This window comes from Cordyceps militaris, assembly GCF_000225605.1.
Source record: "Cordyceps militaris CM01 unplaced genomic scaffold CCM_S00002, whole genome shotgun sequence".
NCBI classification, from domain to species: Eukaryota; Fungi; Ascomycota; class Sordariomycetes; order Hypocreales; family Cordycipitaceae; genus Cordyceps; species Cordyceps militaris.
The window spans coordinates 3,480,407-3,503,981 of record NW_006271970.1 but is presented as its reverse complement, the minus strand read 5'-3'; the positions used below and the strand labels follow the sequence as shown (position 1 = coordinate 3,503,981).

The 23,575-nt window shown below is 54.6% G+C and overlaps 8 protein-coding genes across 8 annotated transcripts; 5 read left to right on the top strand and 3 right to left on the bottom strand.

Annotated features, from left to right (window-relative positions):
* Positions 1–157: 157 nt before the first annotated feature.
* CCM_03032 (GPI anchored endo-1,3(4)-beta-glucanase) lies at positions 158–3,282 on the top strand (the record flags this gene model as incomplete). The annotated part of the gene is made up of 2 exons (XM_006668184.1): positions 158–467; positions 524–3,282. 2 exons carry the CDS (start codon positions 158–160, stop codon positions 3,280–3,282), a joined length of 3,069 nt encoding a protein of 1,022 aa, XP_006668247.1.
* A 648-nt stretch (positions 3,283–3,930) lies between these two features.
* CCM_03031 (YhhN family protein) lies at positions 3,931–4,599 on the top strand (the record flags this gene model as incomplete). Its single annotated transcript, XM_006668183.1, has 1 exon — positions 3,931–4,599. One exon carries the CDS (start codon positions 3,931–3,933, stop codon positions 4,597–4,599), a length of 669 nt encoding a protein of 222 aa, XP_006668246.1.
* A 52-nt stretch (positions 4,600–4,651) lies between these two features.
* On the bottom strand, positions 4,652–5,891 carry CCM_03030 (phosphoric ester hydrolase, putative; the record flags this gene model as incomplete). Its single annotated transcript, XM_006668182.1, has 3 exons — positions 4,652–5,020; positions 5,076–5,157; positions 5,212–5,891. 3 exons carry the CDS (start codon positions 5,889–5,891, stop codon positions 4,652–4,654), a joined length of 1,131 nt encoding a protein of 376 aa, XP_006668245.1.
* A 404-nt stretch (positions 5,892–6,295) lies between these two features.
* Positions 6,296–8,126, bottom strand: CCM_03029 (tripeptidyl peptidase SED3; the record flags this gene model as incomplete). The annotated part of the gene is made up of 3 exons (XM_006668181.1): positions 6,296–6,807; positions 6,867–7,225; positions 7,282–8,126. 3 exons carry the CDS (start codon positions 8,124–8,126, stop codon positions 6,296–6,298), a joined length of 1,716 nt encoding a protein of 571 aa, XP_006668244.1.
* Positions 8,127–10,434: 2,308 nt separating this feature from the next.
* CCM_03028 (plasma membrane channel protein (Aqy1), putative) lies at positions 10,435–12,918 on the top strand (the record flags this gene model as incomplete). Its single annotated transcript, XM_006668180.1, has 5 exons — positions 10,435–10,478; positions 10,542–12,088; positions 12,145–12,688; positions 12,742–12,808; positions 12,865–12,918. The coding sequence occupies 5 exons, from the start codon at positions 10,435–10,437 to the stop codon at positions 12,916–12,918; spliced, it is 2,256 nt and encodes a 751-aa protein (XP_006668243.1).
* A 2,036-nt stretch (positions 12,919–14,954) lies between these two features.
* CCM_03027 (RING finger domain-containing protein) lies at positions 14,955–17,584 on the top strand (the record flags this gene model as incomplete). The annotated part of the gene is made up of 3 exons (XM_006668179.1): positions 14,955–15,174; positions 15,279–17,291; positions 17,358–17,584. 3 exons carry the CDS (start codon positions 14,955–14,957, stop codon positions 17,582–17,584), a joined length of 2,460 nt encoding a protein of 819 aa, XP_006668242.1.
* A 668-nt stretch (positions 17,585–18,252) lies between these two features.
* CCM_03026 (glycosyl transferase family 17 protein) lies at positions 18,253–19,335 on the bottom strand (the record flags this gene model as incomplete). The annotated part of the gene is made up of 1 exon (XM_006668178.1): positions 18,253–19,335. The coding sequence occupies one exon, from the start codon at positions 19,333–19,335 to the stop codon at positions 18,253–18,255; it is 1,083 nt and encodes a 360-aa protein (XP_006668241.1).
* Positions 19,336–21,823: 2,488 nt separating this feature from the next.
* Positions 21,824–23,137, top strand: CCM_03025 (glycosyl hydrolase, putative; the record flags this gene model as incomplete). Its single annotated transcript, XM_006668177.1, has 1 exon — positions 21,824–23,137. One exon carries the CDS (start codon positions 21,824–21,826, stop codon positions 23,135–23,137), a length of 1,314 nt encoding a protein of 437 aa, XP_006668240.1.
* Positions 23,138–23,575: the final 438 nt, after the last annotated feature.

The following is a 23,575-nucleotide window of genomic DNA, read 5'->3' as shown; positions in this document are numbered from 1 at the left end:
CTCTCTCACACCATACTCGAACCATTATCCGTTGACACACTGGGGACTTGCCTGTTGATCCAAGAAAGACTCTCGCTGTCCGTCTCGACTGTCCAGGGACAGATCCCGACCATCTCCCGCGGCTCCGCGCTTGTCTCCTCTACGCAAACCGCTCACGATGGCGTACTCGCTCGCCACCTCGTACACGGGAGAGGCCCTCATCAATGGCTTCAACTGGGTGGACACGCGCGACTACTCCAACGGCTACGTCCGCTACCAGAGCCAAGCCAACGCAGCCAGCCAGGGCCTCTTCGCCGTTGATCCGCAGACGGGCGTCGTCCGCATCGGCGTCGACCACACCAACACATACGATGTCACCGCCGGCCGTCCGAGCATCCGCATCGAGAGCAAGACGGCCTTCAACCAGGGCCTCTTCATCGGCGACTTTTCCCACATGCCCCCGTCGCAGTGCGGCGTATGGCCAGCTTGTAAGTGCCAAAGTTGCCGAACCAACAGACAATACGAACTGACGCAACGCTTATAGTCTGGGCCTACGGACCCAACTGGCCCGCCTCTGGCGAGATTGACATCATCGAGGGCGCCAACACGGCGCACCGCAACATCATCTCGGCACACACCACGTCCGGCTGCCAGCTCGGCGCCGACGTCCTGGCCATGGCCTCGGGCGTCGCCCAGGACACAAACTGCGACGTCGGCACGCAAAACATTGGCTGCGGCTACGTGCCCCCCGCGGCCGACACGTCGTCGTACGGCGACACCTTCAACGCCGTCGGCGGCGGCGTCTACGCCATGCAGTGGGACGACGACTTCATCAAGGTCTGGCACTTTGACCGCGCCGCCGCGCCGGCCGACATTGCTGCCAAGCGGCCCGATCCCGCCGGATGGGGCAAGCCGCAGGCCGTGTATGGCGGCCAGAGCTGCGACGTCCAGTCGCACTTCCGCGACATGAGCATTGTCCTCAACATCAACTTTTGCGGCGACTACGGCAACGCCGTCTGGGCGAGCGACGGGTGCACCGCCCTCGCGCCCACCTGCTCCGAGTGGGTGGCTAAGAACCCGGCCGCGTTTGCCAATGCCTACTGGGATGTCAACTACATTGATGCCTATGTCCAGGGTGTCGCCAACACCACCACGTCTAGCAGCATCTCGTCCACCCACACCACGTCCAGCCAGAGCCAGACGACCAGCACCAGCCCGATCGTGTCCTTGACCACCACGTCCAGCCAGAGCCAGACGACCAGCAACAGCCCGGTCGTGTCCTTGAACACCACCCCCGGCAGCACCAGCAGCCAGAACGGCACATTTACGCGCTTCTCCGTGGCCAGCAACTCCTCCATGCCCAACCCCACCAACCCGTCTTCATCGTCTTCCTTCCCATCATCGTCGTCTTCCCTGTCCTCGCCCTCGACTGCATCCTCTCCCTTCAACTCTTCGACTACGACGACCTCGTTAGGGAGCATCACCGCCTTGACCACTGCCGAACGTGCCGGCCCCATCCCGACCGCCTCCCTGCCGGCGCCCGGCAGCAACCCGCGCGCCAACCCGGCCAACCTCAACGACTTTTCCTACCTCGGCTGCTTCGGCTCCAGCAGCGACTTCAAGTCCTTCACCAAGGTGGCCGACCGCGCCGACATGGACCTCGACAGGTGCACGGAGCTCTGCAACGGCAAAAAGTACGCTGGCGTTTTTGACACGTCCTGCTACTGCGCCGAGGAGCTCGACGCGGATACCCGCGTCAGCGCCGACGCCTGCGACGCGGCCTGCCCGGGCAACGCCCGCCAGTTTTGCGGTGGCCGCATCAAGGGCCGTGGGAATTCCACAGACGACGGCATCGGCGCCACGGCCAATGTTACTCTGCCCAACTCTTCCAGCTTCGTTTCTGGAGGCCCTGTGCCGCTGCGAACTGACAGCACCTACCCTGGTAACCCTGTCGGCGGCAGCAAGTTCAACGCTACCACTTCTGGGCAGGCCCTCCCAAGCGGCACCGGCATCCCGCTTGTCACGGGCACTTTGACCGCTCCTTGGACTATCAACCTCGTTGCCACGTTCAACTCGACTGGCTCTGGGGCCCTCCCTGGTAGTTCCGGCATCTCTGCTTCTGACTCGTCCATCTCTACCAGTACCACGCAAGGCTCATCTTCTGCCTCTGCGACCACCACACTCGACGTCGTGGCCACGTTCAACTCTACGAGTCCCAGCAACTCCGAGACCACGTCCGCCGACACTCCCGTCGTCACCATCCCCGTCTACCCTATTCCCAAAGCCGATAACGCGACTGCGTCTAGTAGCAGCAGCAGCTCGGCTGCCGCAACGAGCGGCTCGGCCCCTGTGGCGAGCGGCTCTGCCCCCGCACCGTTCAGCAACTCGACACTGACTGGCCGCCGCCTACTCGGCGCCCGCTCCCTGAGGATGATGAAGAGCGTCCGCCCGAGCACAATTGACCGCCGCGCGGCTGCTGATTTCCTGCTGACCGTCTACGCCGCGGTGGCCAAGGAAGACCCCCCGAAGCAACCCCCTGGCATGGGCATTCACACCTCCAACGCCCCCAGCGCCCCCAACTTCCAGGCCAAGCAGTCTTCCGTCGTGGGCACCACCAACCCGTCCACCATCACCGCCACGAGCACTACCACTACTGTCGTGACAACGATCCACTACCTGACTGTCTACCCCTCCAAGCCCTCCGAGGTCGTCACCGAGACGTTCGTCACGACCATTGTCAAGGCGCACTGCGGCTGCACCGAGACCCCTCCTCCGGTCATGACTGTGCCCATGGAGACCAAGGTTATTTCTTGCTCCGCTTGTGGTCGCAAGGGCGAGAATACAGTGACCATTACCGTCCCTTGCTCTGTCGACGTCGCCACGCCGACTGCCACCCCGAGCGGCAGCCTGCCTCCTTCTAATGACAACAAGCTGCCTCCCGCGCCTGGCGGCAAGGTCCCTTCCGCGCCCGCCGACAAGGCTCCGCCCGCGTTCGGCGGCAACGCACCCCCGTCACCCGGCAACAACGCGCAGCCTGCGCCCAGCGCCAACGTGCTCCCGGCGCCTAGCAAATATGTGAAGCCTGCGCCGAGCGAGGAGGTCATTCCTGCTCCTAGCGCCAATGTGGCTCCCCCGCCCAGCAGCAGCAAGCCTCCTGTGTCTGGCGGCAGTGCCTCTCCCGCCCCAAGCGGCAAGCTTCCTCCTGCGCCTCCCTCAACTGTCCCGGTCGTTGCCGGTGCCTCGGGATTCAAGGTGACTTCGCTTCTCCTCACCACCATGCTGGCCATGGTTCTTCTTCTGTGAAGTTGACGCGAAGCGATGCATACATTGAATGTCATGACTGGAGGGGAACAAACAGATTGACATAGCCCCCAGTGAAGGAAGTCCAAAGAGACACAACTATCATACCACAACATTGGCGATTTTCTTTTCTTTTTTGTCGGGATATATACCTATTTCTTTTTTAATTCAAGTACACAGTTCTACGAGAGGATACGGAGTTTGTCAGCTTCTGCGTTTGCGGGCTATTCTTTTTTTTTTTTAGATGGTCGAGAGAAGGACGCCATCCTAGATAGAAATTACAAACAATTCACAAAATTATTCAAACTACCTGGACTTGTCTACAACTTGGCGTGACATGTGGCAGTTGCCTTTATTAACCTCCACTTCCATCTATACCGAGGCGCCACTTTTGAGCTTCAGCCCCGAAAGTGCGGAGAGCTAAATAGCCCGGCGCGCCCGTTTCTAAATATATACCTGTCATCCCAAGTCAATCAAGTTCCTCGACCAATATAACACCTCTTTGTTTCACAAACCCGCCGTCCGATTGGACTATATCTTGTAGGTGCCTACCGCTGCCCACGCCCACAACCATTGCGCATCTCGGTGTCCTTCCAAAGCTGACACCAACCTTAGCGACGGCTCCTCCACCAGCACTCCCCCTCTCCCTCAATGGACTGGAAACGCTTGCAGGGCAACGACGCGACGGAGACGGCCGTGATTGCCGCCTCCGTCGCCTCATCCGTGCTGTACCTCGCGCACGTGCGGGCCGCGCCGAGCCGTGCGCGGATGGTGTACAAGACGCTGTCGACGGCGCTGCTGGCGTGCTTCGGCGGGCTGCGCGCCGGGCGCGGGTCGCTGCTCGTGCCGGCGCTGGCGCTCGGATCGCTGGGCGATGCCTTCTTGGCGTGGCCGGGCGAGGCCAACTTTTTGTGCGGCCTCGGCAGCTTCCTCGTCGCGCACCTCTTCTACGTGGCGCTGTTTGCGGGCGTCGGTGCCGGGCGCAGCCAGCTGGCGGCCGAGACGTGGCGGCAGGCCGTGGCGGGCGGCATGATGCTGCTCGCGCCGGGCATGGCGGCCGTGCTGATGCCGCGGGTGGTGGGGGCGCTGCGGGCGCCGATCCTTGTCTACACGGCGACGATCCTGACCATGGTGCTGGCGGTGCTGACGGTGCGCAACGAGATGATTGTGCTGGGCGGCGTGCTCTTTGCGCTGTCCGACTCGATCCTGGCGACCGAGGAGTTTGTGGTGGCGCGGGAGTCGGGCCACCGGCCGTGGATGCAGCATGCTGTCTGGATCTTGTATTATTCGGGCCAGTTTCTGATTGCAGCTGGCTTCTAGTAGAGTAGCTAGTGTTGGGGGGTTCAACAGTCAATATGTACATGTGTTTGCGTTAAATATCCACCACAACGGCGCGCGACTTGATGCGGCCGGTATCGCCGTACATTTGGGCGGCGTTGACCATGATGCTGCCCTGGTTGCCTCGGGGGCCGCCCATCAGCCACTTCCAGACCACGCCATGCACGCCGTAGTACAAGACCCGCCACATGTAGATCCAAGATCGGTTGGGGATGAGATCCATGAGCGGGCCACGGCGAGGGCGCGAGAGAAGTGTCTCGTACGCTGCCTGCATCTCGTCAAAGTAGATGGGCTCTTGTCCGTAGGCCCAGTGGCAGTGGCCGAAGATGTGTAAGCGTGGCTTTACACGCCATACCTCACGGAGCAGATGCGGGCATCCGAGGTCAAGGTCGAGGTGGTGTTTCTGGTGTAAATGTTAGATGATAGTCGTCCAAGTCGGGTTCAACCATGAAACATACAGGTGGTGTGTGAGTGACGAGGATATCGGTCTGGGGCGGTATCCTGCTATGCCATGGTTGTGCGATGGGAGAGTATTGGAAGCTGCTTCGGTCAGTACCTGGAATAAGACCCGTATCCCGACGAAAATAAACATACGCAAATTCTTTCGGCCCACATTCAGGCACATCACCAGCTCCAAAGATGCTAATCTTCCGCCCATTGACCTCTTGGACCGTCATATCGCCCTGAAGGAACAAAATGTCTCCCAGCCGGACCTTGGCCATACTGCGCACGTCCTCGTCCCGGCGCGACCGGGGATCAAAGTAGCTGTCGTGGTTGCCCGCGACCACAACCTTGACGGGGTGTGGGAAGCTGGCGAGCCAGTCGAGTTGCGTCTGGATGTCGGCGGCGGTGCCCTCGTTGGTGAGGTCGCCGGCGTGGACGAGGATGTCGCCGTCGGGCACCGCGACGGTGAGGTCGTGCGTGTCTGAGATGCACACGACGCGAACAGGCGCCTTGCCGCGCGGTGGACGGACGGGTCGGCCGCGCAGCCAGACGAGGAGGTGGTAGAGATGGATGGTGACAAAGGTCAGCGGCGAGAGCAACAGGTGGTCGAGCACGGTAAGGCGCTGCCACTGCGAGGCGCGGCGCAGCCCGAGCGATTGTAGCAGACCCATCTGGCCGAGGTCAATCCTGTCGCCGGATGGGAAGACGGAGCGCTGATGAAACTGACAAGACGCTGTCACGATTGTCAGCGCAATTGCGTTGAAAGTTGTTGATGCATGGTTGAGAATTGTTGAAATGGCGGGGGAACGAACGCTGTATTCGAGGTACATGCTGTTACGCTGTATTTATGTGCACACGCATGTACCCTTTTCAACACTCACCACGTGGGCCCAGTAGCAAAGAAGGTACGGATACGAGGTACAGCAGGTATAGGAATCATTTTCTAGCACATGTTGCAGCGGCCTGACAGCGTGCTGGGCCCTGTAGATCGGACATGCTCATCCTCAAACCCACTCACATACAAACCCTCTATAATATATATAGTCAAGGCCAGGTTGTATTTGTATACATGGTCAATCTCTCACAAGTGCAGATGCATGTCAATGAAAAGGTCATGTATAAAGATGTTCAAGTATAGTATAGTGATCTCCCTGCAATATGCGACGCATGGCACGCAGCCCTATAATGCGTATGCAGATACAGAAAGCCGATTCACAGCAATTAGTCCAATAGCTTACGCAATCTTCTGGAGCTTGCCCAGGTCAGGTGTACCCAGACCAGTGACAGGGTCCCAGCCAGTAGCAGCAGAGAAACCGTCGGTTTTGCAGCCAGGGTTGGAACCAGACGTGATGTCGTTGAGGCCGGACGTGGCATTGCTGTATAGCCATGGGTTCAGGAAGCCCAGAGGAGACTTGCCCTGCGACACGCGGTAGTCATTGAGCAGAGCAATAACAGCCGCGAAAGTGGGAGAAGCTGCACTAGTGCCGCTGACTTTCTGGTCGTTGCCGGCGATGACAGTTCGGAAGTTGATCGCCTGGGCAGCAACATCAGGAATACCACGTCCCTTGGGGTTGTATAAACCGGCGTACTTGTCGCCAAGGCCGGAGAGATACGTCGACGTTGAAGAAGACTGATAGTCAGGAACGTCGTAGTACTCGGAAAACCCCCCCGAGGAGAGACCAGCGGCTTTCTCAGGAGTACCCGTAGTTCCGCCAACAGCGGTGACCCAAGGGCAACTGGCAGGGACTATTGAAATGCAGGTTAATAAACATTGACTTTCTCCCGGTATTTGGGTATAAGCTTACAAGTGGGAAGGAACTTCGTTTTGCCAGATCCATCGTTGGCCAGGCAATTGGTCGGCTGGCCGCCAGAAACACCGCCGTCACCAGAGCTGGCCATGAAGCTGACACCACGGGCACCCAACTTCATGAACAGGTTGCAGACTTTGTCAGCATAGTCCTTGGGGACAGTCTGCTCATCATCACCGTAGGAAGAAGTGATGGTCTGAGGAAGGTCCGTCTTGTCGAGCATATAGTTGAGCCAGTCAAGGTAGGGTTCGTTAGTATTCTTGTTGGGGTCGCTGCCAGAGTCCGGCGTCCACGGGGGGCTGCCACCAGTAGAGTAGAACACATTGTTGATGCCCGCACTCAAGCCAACAGTGTACCTTTGACGAGCTGTTAGAGAACAACCATTCATGACGACAGGTGAATATTTACTTACTCAATATCAAGACCAGCTTCGGTGGTGCCAGCACCATCGTTGGTACCATTGTTGACAAGCTCTACCGAAAGGGTACCGGCGTTTTTGATGCTGTACTCCTGGAGAAAGCTACTCAGGTCATCCTGACTGGCCACCTCACCGAGGTAGCCGCAGACACCGAGAAGCGATGCGCTGCTGCTGGGCGTGTAGTTGATGTTGTACAAGCTTTGGAGGCAGGACGGGGTGACGCTGCTGCCGCAACCAGCTCTTCTAGACTTGGTAGACGCGGAGACTTTGCTGATAGCAGTCTTGGAAGCGGTGAGCTGCCGGTTGATCATGCCCATGTCGCTGAACATGGTGGTAGGCTGGATCATGGTGACATCAGAGTGGACAGTCTGGGGGAGACTGTACTGGGTCGTACGGATGGTGTACTTGTCGTCGGCAGCGTGGTGGTAGACCTGGTACTTTGTGCCCAGCAGCTTCTCCGCCTGAGCGATGGTGACAGTGATGGGCATCAGGCCGTTGGAGACCTCGCCAGCGTCGATGCCGTGGGAAGACAGCCACGAAGAAACGGATGTGAGCGTCTCCTTGGTAGGAGCCGCCAAAGCATTAATCTCGTCCTTGGACATGTGCTTGCCGTAGTCGGCGTGGTCAGGTGTGCTCATTTCCAAAAGGCGCTTCTGGAGCTGGTCCAGGTTCTGCTCCTTGAGACCGATGTGCAGGTTGAGCTTTTGATCGGCGGGAGCATCAGAGTGGACTTCCCAGCCCTGAGGGACCATATGAAGCGAATGCTTCAGGCTCATCTGAAGGTTTGCCGGAGAGGCGGCCGCCAAAGCGGCGAGAAGAGGCAGAAGAGAAGTATACATTGCCGCGACTGTAAGGTATCGTTGAGAATGACGCTATCATGAATGTCGACAAAGGGGAGAGAGCTGGCGATTTATAGTTGAACGACTTTTACCACTACTGATATGAAAAGAGAATCGGCCCGCTTCTATGAACAAATGTGACGACAACTAGTTTTCCGTCTACCGATGTCCGACGAGGTCTGAACGGCGGGGTGCAGCGTAGGAGTGGAGGGAGAGGCCAATACCCATGGGTGTACTTTTGCCTCCTGGCATCTGCATCAAGAAGGTGTGAAAAGGAACGGCTACCGGCACAATGGTCCAGTTTTATGACACCGCGTAAATCGCATAAGGCGGTCGGTACACCCGATAGAGGCCTTGGCATCTGAATGAACGCTTGCTATTTCGATACAAAACCATGGGTCCTTTGTGGCCAGGGCCATATTTGGGATGAAAACGGGCTGAACAGTTTTGAGACTGATTGACAAGCCGTAATTATTAACAAAAGAGTTACGGGAGCCGAGTAGCGTGGGGCTCAGTTGAAAAGTCACAGTCTACATGAGAAAGGAAGGTAGTATTACGATCGGCCCGTCGCCAAGCTAGCGTGGCAAGACAGTCCACTCAAGCTACAGTTGAAGTATACCAAGTACATGAAAACATATTTCCGCCATCTCTGCCTTGAGTAACTTTTCAACTTCTAATAACTTGGTACCGTCTCATGCGCTGGCCGATGACGAGTGGGCCATATAAGGGTACCTTGTTTGATGAGGCCGAGCTCCTTCCCAAAAGATCAAGGATCAGACGGAACTCTAGGCTGTCTTGTACAAAAATGCCAAAGTTGTTTCGCATGTTTCTTGCATTGATTGTGAGGGAGTTGAGATGACGCTGGTGAAAAGGACGGTTGCCACTAATAACTAACTACCTACCTACTTGGGATAAATCCTTGCTGGAACATCAACACTGGAGAAGCGGGGGTTTCGCCAGCAACCTATCCCAGAAGAAGATCATTGATGCTAACTTGTTATTATAATACAAACCAAGGAGTGGCGGGGGATATCGATCGCCTAGTGGTTTGCCAAGGAAAGTCAATCGCACGCGTGCTGCAGGCACCCTGCATAGTACACTGATGAATAATTCGTTGCGCGAAGAAATTCCGCCGTCAATGATTTATTAGGATCTTGAAGCCTCACCATCCACTGTACTTGCTGGTCCAGTGGCGGTTTCTGGGCGTGGCCCGCCCGTATCTTGGACCCTCTGATAGGGAAATAAGTTTGGTGAGTACATAGTTCAAATGCGTCGTGTCAGCTGCTTCTTTGGGCGAGGCGAGGCGAGGCGATCTTCAAAGCTAGATGGCCTTAAATTTATGACACACGCACATGACTGTCATGCATGCTGTCTTCTGTCTTCTCCATGTCCCTGCGCCTTGAGGTTCTGGGCCCTTGTTGCCGAATGAAGACAATGCTTTCGAAAAGAAAGTCAGTAATGAAAGATCGAATAATGAAATGAGAAAGATGAATGTGATGGTAAAATAACAATAACAGGTACTCACGAGAATATTTTTTTTTTTCAATAATTTTGGGACTTATTAGTTAAATAGTTACTTCTAATGTGCTCGAGTGAGCGACCAAGTTATCTGCCTCCTGTGTGGCTGCCATGTGGCGACTAGCCGGCCAGAAGTGGCGGTGCAACTCCGGGATTTGGGCCGAATATCGGGTCTCGGAGCCGATTTTGTCAAAAAAAAATCCATTTCTTTCCTACCTGGTTAGCGAAAATGTGTCGCTTTTCGCAAGGCTACCCGTCATGATACATAATGATCAAACTGCTCAACAGGGACACATTCCAAACCCTGCTGAGCTGGGCTGCATCATCTCAGCTCCGTTGACGCCCCACACCTGCACCTGTTCAGCGAGTCACCACGTCATGGTGGCTTTGCCTCTGTCTTGGACGCAACCTCTTGACTGCATTTCGTCAACCTTGCCATGAAGAATCAAAGGGCAAATTTCATTAACAAGACAACCAGAACCTGTGTATTCACCACATCAATGTTACTATTATAAACGATTTTTTCCTATGCAAGCTTTGTCTCCGAAGTTAACCCCGAGCATAGGTAGGTACTTAAGTAGATAGTAGCTAGTACGGCATATCCGTGCGGCTAGAACCCACCCAGAGACTCCACCACAGCTCTCCGTTCGCAGCTACCTCCCCCCCCCCTGCAACCAAGGGCCCTCAACCACGTCATTTCGCTTCAACTCGACATAACTATCTCCTTCCTCCCTCATCTTTACTTCTTCATGTGTATGCGCCCTTGATGACGGAAAATAACACAACGACAATGGACCCCCCCAAGAACGACGGCAGTGTTGATGACAATAACGGGTATAGCGCCCTCTCGCCGCTCGCCGCCCACTGACACCTACGCTAACTGCTCCTGAACACCAGCGTCGATTATGTTGTCCACTACAAAATTCCGGCCAAAGGTACGGTCCTCGCTGCAATCGAGTCGACCCCATCCGCTTTTATCCTGGCTAATGTCCCAGTAGAAAAGTCCGAAGCTGAAGCTGGCTACATCGAGCTCATCAAGGCCTTGACCACTGTCGGCCTCGCCAGTGAGGTGCGACGCGCCACCAAAGACTCGCTCTACGTCTTTGTCAAGATTGCTTCGACCGAATTGCTTCAGAACCAAATTTACAGATCCAGGCTGCAGGACTGGCTACACGGCGTGCGATCCGCCAGCCCCAACCAGGATGTCGCCAAGACACTCGAAAACGAACCCGTGACCGAGGCCGAACGCCTCCGACTCGTGTACCTCATGATGATAAAGCCAGAGAATGAGGGCGGCGCCGGAATCACAGAGAATGCGGGGAAATGGAAGTACGTCGATGCCATTTTCCCGCTCCAGAACCGCGCGTTCAACAAGGCGTGGATTTCCAACTGGAGCGGCAAATGGCTTCTTGAAGAGTCCGAGATCCACGATATTCGCGAGAAATTTGGCGAGAACATCACCATGTACTTTGTCTTCTTGCGATCCTATTTGCGCTTTCTGGTCATCCCGTCGGCAATTGGCTTCAGCGCTTGGCTGTGTCTGGGCCAATTCTCCATGATTTACGCTATTGCTACCTGTCTCTGGTCCGTCGTTTTCTTTGACTACTGGAAGAAGAAGGAGCTCGATCTTGCTGTCCAATGGGGTGTTCGACGCGTCTCGGAAATTCAGCAGCCGCGTCCTGAATTCCAGTGGGAATACGAAAAAGAAGACCCCATCACTGGCGAGGCGCTGCGTGTCTATCCTCCCATGAAGCGACTCCAGACGCAGATTCTCCAAGTACCCTTCGCACTCGCATGCGTCATTGCACTTGGTACTCTCTCCCTCACGGCCATTTCTCTCGAAATATTCATCAACGAGGTCTACAACGGCCCTGGAAAACAATACCTCACCTTTGTTCCGACTGTTATTCTGGTCGTCTGCACACCCATCATTTCCACTGTTTTGATGTCCGCAGCCAAAGCATTGACGGATCGCGAAAATTATGCTACCGTCGACGCATATCGTGCAGCTCTGATTCAGAAGCAGTTTGTCCTCAACTTTATGACGTCGTACATGCCTCTGCTCTTCACCACGTTCGTATATCTGCCATTTGGTCAAGTTCTCATTCCAGCACTTGACTTTTGGAGACGAACTGCGCAGGCAATTACCTTTAGCAAAGCACCACTCGCCACGCGTGAATTTCAAATCAACCCTCAGCGTATCTCGGCCCAAATGTTTTACTTTACAGTCACGGCTCAAATTGTCAACTTTGCCACTGAGCTGGTTGTTCCCTATGTCAAACAGAGAGCGTTTGCGAAGGCCAAGGAGCTTCAGGCCAAGCGAGGCGAAGAAACTGTTCAGGACAACCCAGAAGAAGCCGAGTTTATGAAGCGAGTCCGCAATGAGTACGAAATGGACGTCTACGATGTTACGGAAGACTATCGCGAGATGGTAATGCAATTTGGTGAGCAGCTGCCAACGCCTTCTGAACATCAACGTCGTCAAGCTAACAACTGCAAGGCTACCTCAATCTTTTCTCTGTTGCTTGGCCGCTGGCGCCATGCTGCTTCTTGGTCAACAACTGGGTCGAACTTCGCTCTGATGCTCTCAAGATTGCCATGAGCTGTCGTCGACCCGTCCCGTGGCGGGCTGATTCTATTGGCCCATGGCTGCAAACTCTCGGTGTCCTGTCGTGGCTCGGTAGTGTCACGGGCTCCGCAATTGTCTTTTTGTGCAGCAGAGACCGGAACGGCGACCGTGGCGGCGCCTCCAATTTTACAGCATGGGGACTCCTTCTCAGCATTTTGCTCGTCGAGCACTTTTACTTCCTAGCGCAGATTATTGTCCGCACCGTCTTGGACAAGCTAGAGAGCCCTGGGCTGCAGAAGGAACGCAAAGAACGGTTCCAAATGAAGCGTCGTCTGCTGCAAGACCACCTCGGCCAAGATGTGGCTGAGCGAGCCGCGGCTCCTGGTATTGAAACATCTGAGAAGATTACCCGAGCTGCTCTCGAGGAAGAGGCACGGCTTACTTCGATTCGGGGCAAGAGCTCGCCAGCGGAAATGTGAGTCATAGTTGTAGAAGATGGCAGAGAAAGATGGCTAACCGGGATTCTAGCTTTTGGCAGCGCCAGCATGGCATGCAAGAGACTATTGATGTTGGCCGCACGTTCATTACGCAGATGGTAAGTGCAGAGGTGTGACCGCGATGAGGATCTGACAAGGACTGACAGAAACGTAGGATACCAAAAACGGCAATCCAGCCAGCGCCGCGCATCCGAGTCCCAAGGCATGAAGAAGATCACTTGGGGGCCATGAAACAGGCAGGCTGTGGTTCTAGAACAGACGGCTGACACGGTGACCCCAGGGAGGCGGCTCTTGCAGATTGGCGCAGGATTTGGAATATAGGAAATGATGGGACTCATTTCAGAATTGAATTGCATTGAATAATGATAGCACGTTGCAGAGTGCCTGTCAGACTGACATGCAGGTGAAGACAGCAGGCTACGGTACCTGGAAAGGGGAACCAGGCTGTACCAGTGCAGGGATCGAGGATGCGCGGGTCGCATGCTCAAAAGACTATTATCGAATCGATGAAATCAATCCCTCGCGTCCCCCTGGCGGCTCTTACGGAATGGGATGGTGCGGGCGACGGGGGCAGCAGGCTGCCAGGGGCAAGAGCATGATACTAATCTCTTTTAGGGAATTGGTCGACGTTGACGAGACAAGGCGCGCTAGGGGACCCTTGAGGGTTGAAGACTGGTCGAGACTATCAATCGGGGCATCTTGGCCATTATGTATGTATCAGCAAGGAGAAACTGGGCCGGCGGTTCAGGACGAGGATGCACGTGGCGGAAGATGAAGCTGTAAGTTGATGGAGAGAGAGGATCAGGAGGGGCAGGTCGGTACCGGTTCTAGCGGGCCAGCGGGCCAGAGTCCACTGGCCATGCACCAGTGTCGCCCCGCCCCACCGCACCTTCCTTTCTATGCCTCTTGCCTCTTGCCTCTTGGAAAATTGGGAGACTACAAACACTTGTCTTGATCTACACAACTTGACAAGTTGCTTCAGGTTGAGCTCTTTTATTGCTCTGCCACCAGACTAGCATTCATTCAGATACCGAACTGCAATAACTACTATTTCATCCCCGTTTTTCTTTCTTTCTCTGTCGCCTCGTACGACGACGCCATCCTTTGAGCACCTTTGAGCACCCCTTACCAGCACCTTTTCATAACCCGGAAGTAAGGGAAAGATGGACAAGGCAATCCAGAATGGCGGCGCAGACAAAGAAGCATCGGACGGACGCCTCCACTGACCGCTTCCTAGTTAGCGCAATGATGTGCCACTGTCTGTTCTCACAGGAAATGCAGACGCCCCGGGCGGCCAGGCACACGCGACAGGGCGGACCATGGCCACGGCTGCCTGCCTGCTCGCTTCCGATCATCCGTTTGGTGTGTCTCATCAGCACTATATAACTATATACGTCACGGCTATTGTTTTCATCGAGACTGAGATGGCGCTGTTCGGTTGCTGTGTCAGGTCCAGCCTCTGGGCATGCACATGCATGGCTCCAAACCGGGTGGCTTGCTGAAGCAAGCCTATTAGGCCCCTCTCCTCGTTCGGTCTGCCTCACACAGTCGCACTGTGCCATCGCCCAGCTCGCCAACGATTCACCACCAATAGATTTGCGCGTGACGGTGGGCGCCTTATTCAAGATATGCGCCCCAACTTCTAAGAAAGCCACGCCCTGGCTCAATGCTCCGCAGTTTTGCTGCAGACCTTTTTCAGCCCGCCGACCCTCTCGACCACTTTAACCACCATCTGGGGATGCTTTCTTGGGTGCGGCTGCGTTAGCTTGCCCATGAGGCGTCGCCCGGGGCGGACCACCCTGCAGATACCTGCATCATGCCGCAGTGAACTGACTGTCTGTCCCAGATTTCGCCTTGGCCCAAATACCAGGTGGCGGCCGAGGACCACAAGTCCTGCCCAGGTCTCTCTTCTTATCATGCATTCCTCCCCTTGTAGAGATCCAGCTTGTTTCTTCGAACTCTGCATAGTCAACGCTAGGTGGGCCAGTCAGTCCTTTGACATCATAAACCGGCCAGCTGCATGTCGTGCGGCCGCTGTCTCAGACTTGCAGCGGAACAGACGGGCAACATCCACGCAGCGGCTACCCCGCGACCTCGACTTGGCTCCTCTCAAATTGCCCATTTCAGCCAAACGATATACCTGCGCTTAATCCGAAGGGTAACGGAAAAAACCAGGCCAACCTCCTCTCTGTGATCGGTCGCTCACGCTGCGCTCCACTCTCCGTCTCTGCCATCGCGCCCATCATGGACGACGAGGTCAACGTACTCACACTCAAGCCCTTTCGTGATGTTGTCCAAGAGGCCAGTACGGCCTTGGAAAATGCTGGCGACAATGACATCATGCGCAAAGCGGCAAAGAAGCTTCTCAGAGAAGGCGAAAAGGCAGTAAAGCTCATCGAGCCGCAGTGCACCAAGCGACACGCTGAGTATGGCGACAACTTTCTCAATGCCCTTCGAGAGAATGGTACGCGAGCTCTGCCCCCCCTGCCGTCTTCCGCCTTTGAATCCAGCGCCTAATATCGCATTCAGATGAAATCAAAGAACCACGAGCGAAACTAGGCCGTTTAGTATACGGCTTTGACGAATATGTCGAGGAAGACGAATTCGAAGCTGACAAGTACACCGAACTGCAAACCCTCACAAGGGAGGTTGCCCTGAAAATCTACGAAGTCCTCATCAACATGAAACTCGAAGCACTACCGCCTAAAGACAACCCGCCACAGTCATTTCTCAACGAATTTTCGCCTCCGTCCTCACCTCTACCCCCGCCAAATTTTCCGATACCGCCGACGCCACCTCGATCCTCAGTTCAAAGCGCGACAAGTGCACCATCTAGTACACCACCAGCCGCGCCGCTCCGCACATTCCAGAGTGTCTACTATGCCAACGAGGAGCTCGAAAACTTTCGCGATAGACAGCCTAGCAGCGTGCTGGCTCTAGAAGATGAGCCAGACAACAGCACCTCACCCGTGGCGCCGCCTCCTCAGCAGCCGCCGCCACCTCGCCCACCGTCAGCCAACCCATGGGATACCACTGTGGTCGAATCCAGTGACGAAATCGCTGCCGCAATCGGAGGTGAGCCGCTCCCGAGGCGACCGCTTGTGGCACCAGCCTCACCCCTTCCCTCTTCCCGCTCGGCAACATCACCCATCAGCCCCGGCCAGCACCGGCTTAGCCCCGCGCTTCAGCGCCGCCCGATCGCTTCATCCCCTGGACTTCAACACCGAAATTCCGATTTATATCCCTATGATGAAGCCGAATGGCGTCGCCTCACAAATCAGCAGTATGGCTACCAACCGCAAAGCCCACAACCGAGCCCGCTTCGTGTCCACGCAAAACTAGAAGCCTTTCCTGAGGAAGGTTCGCATCACAATGGCGCTGACGATCAATCCATTTCAAGGGCTGATCAGTTCCATCACGCGCATCAAGTGTCTCTAGAATCTGGCGCAGGTGCTCATGAACACGACTCGCAACGCGACACATTTGGCGGCCTTCCACAGCGTCACTCCAGGACAGACTCTGTCGCCGAGAGCATCCTGGACCCGTATTTGAGCAACGTGCGCATATCAGACCATTCACGAGAATCTGCTGGGAACCTGGATCGCCCACCAATGATACCAACTCAGAATGTAGACGATGGCCTCATTGTGGTAGAACCTGACCGTCGACCCTCGGAGCGGGCGCCAACTGTGTCTCAGAGAGATTGCTCGATCGGAAGCACTTCGTCTTTTTATATTTGCAAAGGATTTTGCAGCGGGGCCGAGGAGGTCGTGGTTGGTGGGCTCGGCGTCAAGAAGACACGAAGACCAGTGGGCTTTACCGGAACCGCGACAGTGGCGCGCTGCACCGGCTGTTCCTTTGAGTTATCTTTTCTTGATATCGAAAACGACTTGGGTAAACAGAACTGCGGCAACTTGCGGCAAAGCAATGTCGGATATCGCTTGCGATTCCTTCAAAAGAGTCATGTGCACACTAAACGTGCAGATGACATGATATACGGTTGTGTATTTTGCATTCGTCTGGGACGCACGATGGACCCTAGCGATGCCACCGTCTTCTTCAACGTCAAGTCGCTATTCAGCCACCTCGCCCGCCATGCTCGGCCGCTACCTCACGTACCCGGTGTCGTGGTCATCGACCAGACGGACGTACCTGAACAGTATCACAACGATTATGACCTACACTTCACAGCGCCACCAGTGCCGCACCCCGCGCTGGAACACGAGCAAGAAACGTCCACGATGCCTACGGGCGTTGCCAGGGAGCCCGCGCGCAGAATGTACGGCCAGAGACTACTAGCAGATCGCACGCCTGCTCTCGAGCTAGTGACTGGCTCCAAGGTGACTGGCCTGAGCTGGCCGCCCAAGTACAATGGAGAGTGGTGCATGGGCTGGTACGACGGCGTGCACGCCTCTGTCCCCTTGGATACACTACGGCTAGAGCCTCCGCCGCCACGCGACATTAGAATGGATGGCACGAGCCACTTTCGAGCCAAGGCGAGATGGAAGTTTGCGTACAAGGACAAGGACAAGACGGATTGGCTCAAGTTTGAAAAGGGCGAGGTTATTACCAACATCAGCTGTAAGTGAACAGATACTGGACTGGCGAGGAAAGCATACGGGACGTGCACTAACAGGCGAGCAATAGGGGTCTATCCTGAACACTGGTGCTGGTCTGGCACAAATGCCAAGGGCAAATGGGGCATCTTTCCCCAGGTGTTTCTAGACTCCAACACGGTCCAGGAGCTGTCGGCCGTCGGCTCCCAGAGGGCGAGCAGCCTCAGCAGCGAGAGGAACAAGTCGACGTCCATCCTGCCGCGTTTTTCCGTCCGCAAGGCGCAGGGCCCGCCGAGCATTGCGTCGAGCCGATCTTGATCTATCCATCGTGGAACGTCGGTACGAGTCAAGGCTCATGCGGGGAAAGCGGGTACATATATATGCCCTTTCTAAGTGTCTTTTTTTCCCTCGCAACATTGAATTTTGATTTATACCTCCTCAAGTTTGCTGGATTTGCCTTTTTCTTCAACTCCTGTACATCGCTTTTCGGTCATGTCTTTTCGGTCACGTCTTCTCGGTCATGTTTGTGCCGGTTGGCATTGGGTCTTATTGGGACGGGCTTTTCCTTTTGTCGGTATATAGAAACAGGGCACGGTGCGTTTTGACTCTGTCGGATACCTTTTTTCTTTTTTTTCCCCTTGTTATTGATATATCTTCCTTGAACCCATGTTCCCTAGATCAAGACGAAACAGTCTGGTTAGTCTTTTTTTTTTTTTTTCAGCATTGGATAAGCTTTTTGCGGCTGAAAATTTTGCTAGACACATTGGTTAGCCGGATTGAGCCTGTTGAATTGAATATTCAGATTAGACTACAGTATTATACTATTTAGAGTCTATTCATCATCGCTCGTTTGCTTGCCCAATTTCAGTCGCTTATGCCGGATCAAGTAGTACATGTATTTTCCCCAAACAAAGAACGCCTAAATGCCTTTTGTCGTCCGCGCTCATTACCACCACTGGGTTTCGGTTTGATAATCAAGGCTCTTGTCAGGGGTAGTCCTTCATTCCAGCCGATTTTCCGCTGCGGTCTTTGAGGTAGCTGTACCTCGGGTCGTCTCTCACCAACGACGGCAAGTCTTGGTTGTTATCGATCCTCTCAAAGGTCGACGACCTGCGGCCCCAAATATCGAGGCCCTCGCGAACGGCGTTGGCAATGCGATCTGGGTCGCGATACTCGGCGCCGTTCATCCACTTGTGGGAGAAGCTGGCCATTTTGTTTAAGAACAATTCCATAGAGTCGAAGCAGCTGCTGCAGTGCCAGCTTGAATTGGCATAACGGCCGGACTCGCGCCACCGGGAAATGAAGTTTCCGCCGCCGCCGCTACGCAGGTTGTTAGGGGTGAGAGTCCGCTGGCCGTCGTAAAAGGTGGCCTGGGGGTGGTGCCACTCAGGTCCGATGCTCAGGAACTGGAAGGAGTAGTAGTAGAAGCGCGAGTAGAGGGTGAGGCGGCGGGGGAAGCTGCAGGCGCGTAGAGTGCGCAGGGTGTCGGGGCGCGGGATCTCATCAACGTCGGCAACGACGAGCACATCGCCAAGGCGCGGGGCGCGAGGGCCGGTGAGCTTGGGAAAGACTTGCTCATAGCTAGCGTCGCGCTGCAGGAACTCAAAGTCCCAGGTGCGGTGGGGGTGGAAGCTGCTGGGGAACTCGAGCTCGTGATAGAGCATCTTGTCGTGGTACTTGGCGAAGCGCTCCCAGTTGTCCTTGGCCACCATGGGTTTCGAGTGGCCGTGGAACGTCTTTGGGGACTCGACCACGATAAAGAGGTCCACCTCTTCGTAGAGGGCGTCGAGGCGGATCTCGAGCCAATCGAGCTCGGTGTTGATCATGGTGAGATCGTAAATCTTCCGGCGGGCGCCAGAGGCAGTGGCGGGATAGGCCGTGAAGCCATGGGCGGCGCAGAGCTCGTGTATCTCTGGCGAGTCTTGGATGGTGCCGTGGGCGAGCAGGTCTTCGTCGGCGCTCAGGTAGAGGCGGAACAGGACAAAAACGACGCTTAGGAAGAGGGCCACGTAGAAGAGCGATCTGTAATAGGGCTGCTTCGAGGGCCAGGCCCGTAGCGAAAGGGCCATGATGCCCGGGGGAGAGTTGGGGGGGTTCGGTGCCGTTGTTGTTGTTGTTGTCGGGGAGCACTAACTGGTTGGGAGAAAAAAAGTTGAGAAAAGGTTGGACGAAGCCGGCCGTGGGGAAAAACTGTTGCAGTGTTTGTCAAGGTAAGGTGGCTGCGGATTTATTGGCTGGGGTCATTTGCCCCCTTTTGCCGGAATTGTGCAAGTTGGCGTCACACAAGGCTCCCAGGATGGAGCACAGACTAACCTACAGACTAAAATTCCTGACTCCTGACACGTCTGTAAGTTCTTGGTGTGCGCGTCGGCGGCTGAGGCCGAAATGACGGCTCACTCACCTAGTCCAACTAGTCGAGAGACGCCCGCAGCAGCCAAGGCCAGCCAAGGAAGGACTGGATTCCAGGGGAGGGGCCGTGGGTGTGGTTTGGCGTTGCACCGCCCGCGTCTGTGGCTTTGGCTTTTTCCAACTGTTGAGGCGCAGTAGTGAACTCGGAGCCGTTGTCACCGGTGATAACAGGTAGTTGACTACCAATAAAAAAAATGCATCACCTTGATGCGGGGACAAATACTTTTGAAGGAAAGTGGCCTTAAATAACTACCTAGGTACCTAGTAAGTTATCCGTAACGCCCGCATCGGTGACTTGCGAGGCGCAGTGGGTTTTTTCGTAACAAGCGCGCCCGTATTACCCGATGGCGCAGCCTTAGGTTAGTACTAAGTAAGTGCTATCGGGATGTGAGGCTCTGCCTGCAGACGAGCCGTACCTCGCATGCCGGTCCGAAACACGCAATGTATACCTACGGAACATAGAGATGCATATTTTTCCCTGCCAATTCTTTGAGTGCTCGGAGAAATTGGCTGCCAACTGGAATGAAATCGGGAAAAAGACAAAAACGCCAATAAAAGCCACTACTCGATATGGCCTTAGTCCAGTGGGGAGGGTGACCTTGTCTCTGCCATCCCTGCCATTGCAGGAGACGCGTCGTTTTGGTTCAGTGCACGAGTACGGAGTAATTCGTATTGTATTTGGTAGTCACCCCATAAGTGCATTAGAATCGCGAATCGTGGCCCCAGGATACGTCATGGCATTTTCAGCCTTGTAGGGCTAGCATTGGAGGTTAGATGCATTTGTGCAGGTACGGCTGTACCTGCACAATAGCAATTTAGGTATATGCAGTAACTATTGGAGCTACCATGAGATGAGCATGCGCGACTGGCTGATACCAGTGCAGCAGGGAAGAATAACGAAGCGAAAATCCCAGATCATCACACACTTTTTTTTTTTCATTAATAGGAGAAGTTGAAGGTAATAATTCGCAGCAAACAAAACCCATAATTGAGAGGGCTAGCTGACACAGACAAATGGGGCACTTTTGCATCTCTCAAGCCCAAACCAAGCCCCTCCACCACATCGCCAAATCCACCAACTACCATCTTATCTTATTTTTCCTACTTCTCCACCAAGGCCAACATTGTTAATCCAACTTGGATCTTGTCCCTGATTCTCCACTGGGCTGTTATCTCGCGTCTTGATCGGCAGCGAGCCCCTCGATTCATCGAGCCATCCCTCTTCTCGGCCAAGGATACGAACTCCGAGGAAAGACGCCGCGATGATACTACAGTACACCACTGCGCTGCATTGCATTGCATGCCGCTTTGCCTACGAGCCCGATGAATACGACAGTGCATCCACCCAACAGCCTAAGGCCCTCTTGCCAGAGGGACAGAGAGCCACTGGCAGTACGAGCATGCGTCCGAACCTACATGTCCCAGTGCAACATGAAAGACAGCACCGGCGGCTATCTACCAAAGTAGCAGCTCTCCGGCAGATGATCAACCTGGCATCTTCCGAGTCCCTGCCGACGTTTGTCATCCATCCGTGTACTCGCTGTTACCCGCCGCCGTTGCCAGTCCCGTACCTCTTTGCAGCTTGATCCGCACGTCACAACTTCTATGTTTCTGGCCACCATATATCCGAGCCGGCTTGTATTGCCTCTCGCTCTTCCAACAGGACTTTGCGGATGCATCGTAACACCGTTTCTTTGTCTACTGGAGGCAAGCGGCACTTGCTCAAGCACGAGTTGCACGGATGTGGCGTTAATCCCTCTCTTTGTCTACCCGCAGGCAAAGAGCAGACCATCATACTCTGCACTCTGCATCCATCCTGTAACACTCATCCGTACCGAGAGCTCGTCACCAATTGGCCAGACTTCACACCCGTCCCCCAACTTTGTCACTCCTCAGTTTCCCGCAAAGACGCTCTCGTCTGCTACACTCATGACGTCGGGCACGAACGAGACTGTCTAGATTCAATATACAAAGGGGCATTCCTCTTCATCTGTCCGACGAGGAACCTCTCTCTGTCTCGCATGCTTACACACTTACACCTTGCCATTTAATATCAAGCCATCTCTCTGTATCTGTACAGTATTTCTCAGGCTACTTTTACTCTTCTAAGGCTCTTTTGTCTTTGTTTGTGTCCCGGTCAACCTCAAGATGATGTGTTTGTCTCGGGCTGCAAGCCTCTTGTTGGTTTTTGCAACGCACATCGCTGCAGAGGATAAGCCGATTTTCGACAAAGTGCTATATAGCACACACGCGAGTCTCGGCTTAGACAATCTCCACAAAACTTGGTACAATAATAATACTGGCCTCTGGGGTGAGCTCTGGTGGAACAGTGCCAATGCCTTGACGACCGTCTGCGACCTGGTCCCGGTAGATCAACTCAGCTCGAGGCAATGTGCCGTCAACCAATACCGGGTCCTAATCGAAAACACATTCAGCCAAGCACAGCATGTCGAAGTTCGGACATTCAAGTCTAGGAACCTCGATAATGGTGGTATGACGGAGTCTCACTACTGCATCAACGGCGTTGGCGGCGCTTGTGCCTTGAAACGAGACGGTTCTCTCATCAAGCGAGGCTTCAAAAATTTCCTCAATAACTTTTACGATGACGAAGGCTGGTGGGCTCTTGCTCTTATTCGTGCCTGGGACGTCACGAACAACCAGACGTATCTGGAGGCTGCTGCCACTATATTTGAGGATATGAAGACTGGCCTGGGCGGCCCTTGCAACGGTGGCATCTACTGGAGCAAGGACCGACAATATGTCAATGCAATCGCAAACGAGCTCTACCTCACTGTCGCCGCATCGCTCGCGGTCCGGGTTCCGGGCGAAAAGACATTTCTGCAGATTGCCAAGGATCAGTGGAGCTGGTTCTCTAAGAGCGGCATGATCAATTCGGATAATCTGATAAACGATGGTTTGGATGGTAACTGCAAGAACAACGGCCAGGCGACTTGGACCTACAACCAGGGCGTCATCCTCGGCGGCCTTGTCGAGTTGTCACGTGCCACCAACGACAAGAGTTTATTAGAGGAAGCCTCCAAGATTGCGAAAGCAGCTATTGGTAAATTCTCCAACAAAGATGGTATCCTGGAGGAAAATGGGGGCTGCGAGTACCAACCTGGTCGATGTGGTCAGGACGGTCAGCAGTTCAAGGGGGTCTTTATTCGGAACTTGAACTACCTTCAACTTGCTGCTCCTGACGAACAGTTCCGCTCTTTTATTCTCAAAAATGCAGACGCTATTTGGGACAAGGACTGCCAAGACTGCACAAGCAAGGATGTCGCACTTCTTGGTGTTGCTTGGGCAGGACCGTATTTCAATGCTACGATGCCGACACAGAGCAGCGCTCTGGACGCCATAGTTGCAGCAGTTTACGTCGCGCCTGGAGGGAAGCAGGTAGAGGTCCCCCGTCCTTCAACTACGCACCTTTTTGATAAGACATACTCCAAAGAGGATAGTTAGAGAGGATATCCTCACAAAGCTATTATTCAAAGAAAGGCCAGATATTTTACACTCATCAACCATTTTTATAAATTAATATCTATACTCGAACGGGTTTATTGGAACTAGCCAGAAATTGTGATTGAAAATTAACAGAGAAGATGAAATCTTGATCTTGAGACGGCGTGGGTTGCCAAGTTATCAACTGATACCCTGCATCGAGTCGAGTGGATCAAGGCCTCGTGGGCCACTCGACGACTTCATCATGGGTAGCATGTCGCTCAAGCAACTCATCCCCAAAACCCAAGTCACAAACCGTTACGGCTCTACTATTTTCCAGGAAGCAAAAAAACCTCGGGGTTGGAGAATACTAGAAGGCTGCCGTCGCTAGTTTCCGAAGCAGCCGTGTTGAGCAAGGCTCGCACATTTAATTCTGCTGCCTGTTTGCTCACCGCGTTG